Raw genomic sequence first — 3,916 nt, 5'->3', positions numbered from 1 at the left:
AAGAAAGAAAGAAAGAAAGAAAGAAAAGAAAGAAAGAAAGAGAGAGAGGAAGGAAGGGAGAGAGAAGAGAGAGAGAGAGAGAGAGAGAGAGAGAGAGAGAGAGAGAGAGAGAGAGATCTCAAGACAGGATTATCAGAGGGGGAAAGAGCTACTTTGAAAGGAGCGCGTAGGCAATTGCGTTTCTACCCATTGTGTTGGATTTTGTCCAAGCATAAACGCATAAACGTGTCTTTCTAACCATCTTCATCATGTTCTCCTTGTTGTCTGTTTCAGTATCATGGGATTGTATGCATCTGTTGTCCTTGTAATTGGGAAATTTGTTCGTGAGTTCTTCAGTGGGATCTCTCACTCCATCATGTTTGAAGAGCTTCCAAATGTGGACAGAATCTTGAAGTTGTGCACAGATATATTCCTCGTGCGGGAGACGGGGGAGCTGGAACTGGAGGAAGACCTCTATGCCAAGTTGATATTCCTGTACAGGTCACCAGAGACCATGATCAAGTGGACTAGAGAAAAAACAAACTGATTCCTTAAGACCTGGACTGCAAATAGAGCTAACATTTGAATTTTTTTTAAAGAGAAGCACAATACTCTTAAGAGCTAAGCATTTCTAGTTGGGTGTCAATCATTTCTCTTCTGACAGGTGGCTGAAAGAAGTTGATTTTCTTGTTCATGCAAGCCACCTCACACAAGAAGGCGCTGTTGAAGTTCTCCGTACTCCCATGTCTGAAATCAGGGCTCATTGCTTTTAGAGTTTTGATTTTTTTTTTGTTTGTTTGTTAGTTTTTTTTTTTTCAGTCAAAAGTGTCTTGCATTCTTAATCAGTTACAGGAAAGGTTCCTGTAGGGTCCCTTCCCTTGGAGAAAGGCACCTGTGTCTAACTCTGCAGGGACCTCACCTTTCCTGGCATCATGGTCAATGTGTAACACACAGCTCTTCTCACCGCTGGGCAAACTGCTGAGCAGAGACCCCGTGAACCCTCAGCACACTCCAGATGTGCAGCAGCAATAGGAGGCAGCAACACTGCCTGAGTTTCAAGAGAAAAGAGGGGACCCCGGACCCAGAAGAAGTGGCTGGAAGGACAAGCCTCATTCTAAGCAAAAAGATAACATTAGCGATACTCCTACTGCCTTATCTCAACTGAAGACTGGTAAGAAATCTTTCTATTGAACACCAGTGACTTCTCAGGAAAAACAAACAAACAAACAAAACACTCAGCAAAGCAACTACGCGGACACCTCTGCTTGCGAGGTCGGGTGGTAACCACCCTAGGGAGCGGTGACCATTCTGCTTCGGATGGCTCCTGTTGCCCCAGAAACAGAAGGACAGCAGAGGTTAGCTCAGCCTGATGGGAACACCTCGGCTTTGTAACTTCAATGACTGAGGCCATGGGGCTCTTCTGCCTCTCCCCATCACCCCTCCCCACCTTTCCCCATCCCCTCATGCTTCCTTCCATTTCCATGATTTAAGGCAGTGGTTTTTCCAGTGTGTGACATTTTCCTTCCTGTTTTTCAGGCATATCAAAGAGTTTACATATTCCGATTCACATTTTTACATCTAAGACGGGTTTTTTAAGTTCATAATTATGAAAGAAATATGTATATTGAGCTTGGGGAAATAAAATTATGACGGCCTTTTTTCTTAAATTATTATTATCATTGGGAACACAACCTCATGAAATAGCATTGTAGCATGAAAATTTATGATTGACATGTACTTTTCATTCAATATTAAAAAATACTGTTTCTGAGAAGAACCATTGAATGGGCTAGACTATGTCAAAAACCACTCCTGTGTACTCTGGGTTCAGGACTGACTTAAAATAAAGCACATCTTGCAAAGTCATCCAAGAGTGCTCTATTATGCATGCCTTCATCTATTGGTTCTCTGCAAGGAGGAGATAAAGTGATTGTTTTCGATATAGCATACTAAGAATCAAAATAAGAAAGCACTTGTCCCTTTCCTTTGTTAGATAGGTGCTATGGAGGGACAAGAGCAAGGAGGCTCAAAGCAATTCACAAAGGGGAAGCACTGACAGTTGCTATGGAACCTTTTTAATAGCAGAGCTCAACTAATTAATGTCTAGCATCTTCTGGAGAATTGCGTAGCATACAGTTGTCCTCATTGTACCCCAGCCTCACAACATAAACTGTTACAGTCAATCAGGGCAGCCATAAAGGCAAGCCACTTAGTAATTGAACTCTGATGACACCAGGCAACTAGAATTGGCAACTGTCCTATAAATGAGTCACTTATGAGAGTTTACAAACCTAGCATCCCACCTTCAGACATGCCAAGCCCCTTGCCTTCAGCTACTAATGAGAATTCATAAAACCCTCCTGGCCCCCAAAGGTTGCTGCCTGGGTGGCTCAGCCAGGCATCTGCTAACTGTCTATGGCATCTCTCTATTCTCTTCCTGCACAAGGGTAGTTGGGTCGTGGTTTGGGATATGGATGTAGAAGAAAGGATGGGGTGTAGGGAATGATTAAGCCTCTGGTACTAGATTCGAGCTGTCCATGAGTCCTCTAGATGCAGTCTTTAACCCTGGTATCCAACAGGAAAAGATTATATCCCAGCTCAGAGTGAATTCGATGCTGCCTTGAGCAACTTGGTGATGATGCTCTCTGTCTAAACTAAAAGTTGAAAAGCTTAAAAATGGTGGCTCAATGGTAGAATATGAGGCCCTCTTCCAATACTGGGTCTCTGAATTCATCTTCATCTGAATGCAAAGAGAATCTTTGATGAAGGTTGAGAGATGCAATAAATTGTGGGTGTAAAGGTAAGAACTTGGGGAGGGCAGTTTAATAGCTGTCTATTTATCAGAGGAATAGTTTTGAGTTCCCCCTCTAGGGCCTATACCTGTCATGGGTGTTTGGCCCAGTTAACAAACAGTACCAGGCACAAGCTCCACCTTGTCCTCAAATCCAATCAGAAAGTGGTTGGTGACTCCCAAAAGATGAGAGCCACTACTACAGCAATGGGCCCATCATGCCAGGCTCTTCCCAAGGAGCATTTCTTTTGTGTTGGATAGATAGTAGATGAAATTATAGTCAACCAAACAGATATAGAGATGCATGGTAGTACTTAATCACCACACCTTGCATAAGAGTGCCCATTTAGCAAACACTCTCCTGGGAGTTATTCTATTGCACACTCCAAAAGTGATGTGTGGACTACACCTACCTGGGTGCCAATGTGGATTAAAATTGTTCTCTAGTCCCTTTGTCACTATAGCTCGTCTCCCTTGAACAGAATGACATACCAGTATTCATACAGTATTGTTTTGATAAAGGCATGTACAAACCAAAGATTTTCACGTATTAGTGTTTCCTGGAGAAACAGACTCATAGAATGAGTGTATATTAAAGGGATATTTATTAGATTGCCTTACCCTGTACTGTCTGGAAAGTCCAACAATGGCTATTTCACACTGGACAGTCTGAGAATTCAGAAGCTTCCCAATCTATAAGTATGGGTATGCTGGCAGAACCACCCTGATGCTGAAGGCCTGGAGCCTCTCTGGAGAGCCACTTAAGCCTGAAGAAGAGGAGTTCTAAGATCAGCAAAGGCATACCGCAGTAGTGGCAGCAGTAAGGTGGCTGACCTTACCAGTAGGACATGAAAGCAACAGGTTAAACCTCAAGCTTTAGCGCAGACTTCCTTGTACCTGGGTGGCCGCAGGAGGATGCCGCCCACATTCAAAGACCCAAATCACAAGCAAGTACCACACGTGTTCCCCTGACTTATTTTGTAGTTGATCCCACCAAGTAGTTAAAAGGAATGGTTGTTAAAAGAAAGCTTCCAGTTTCAGACCAAGAAGACATTATAAGGATTACTGACTATTCGCCCAGGGAAAGAATGCAGAGACCACCAGTTAAATGTCTCCATTCATTCCCAAAGCAACATACCACCTTCC

At 43.2% G+C, this 3,916-nt stretch overlaps 1 protein-coding gene across 2 annotated transcripts in view; it reads left to right on the top strand.

Annotated features, from left to right (window-relative positions):
* Positions 1–1,845, top strand: part of Piezo2 (piezo type mechanosensitive ion channel component 2) — a 372,708-nt gene extending 370,863 nt beyond the window's left edge. For both annotated transcript variants that reach the window (XM_029547036.1, XM_029547035.1), the window contains one exon: positions 274–1,845. In XM_029547036.1, coding sequence (XP_029402896.1) covers positions 274–526 — 253 coding nt within the window. In that variant the 3' untranslated portion in view covers positions 527–1,845. The remainder of the gene's footprint in view (positions 1–273) is intronic.
* The last annotated feature ends 2,071 nt before the right edge of the window (positions 1,846–3,916 follow it).

This window comes from Mus pahari, chromosome 15 (assembly GCF_900095145.1).
Source record: "Mus pahari chromosome 15, PAHARI_EIJ_v1.1, whole genome shotgun sequence".
Taxonomy (NCBI): domain Eukaryota; kingdom Metazoa; phylum Chordata; class Mammalia; order Rodentia; family Muridae; genus Mus; species Mus pahari.
Note: the sequence above shows the minus strand (reverse complement) of the source record. Positions and strands in the feature narration are given on the sequence as shown.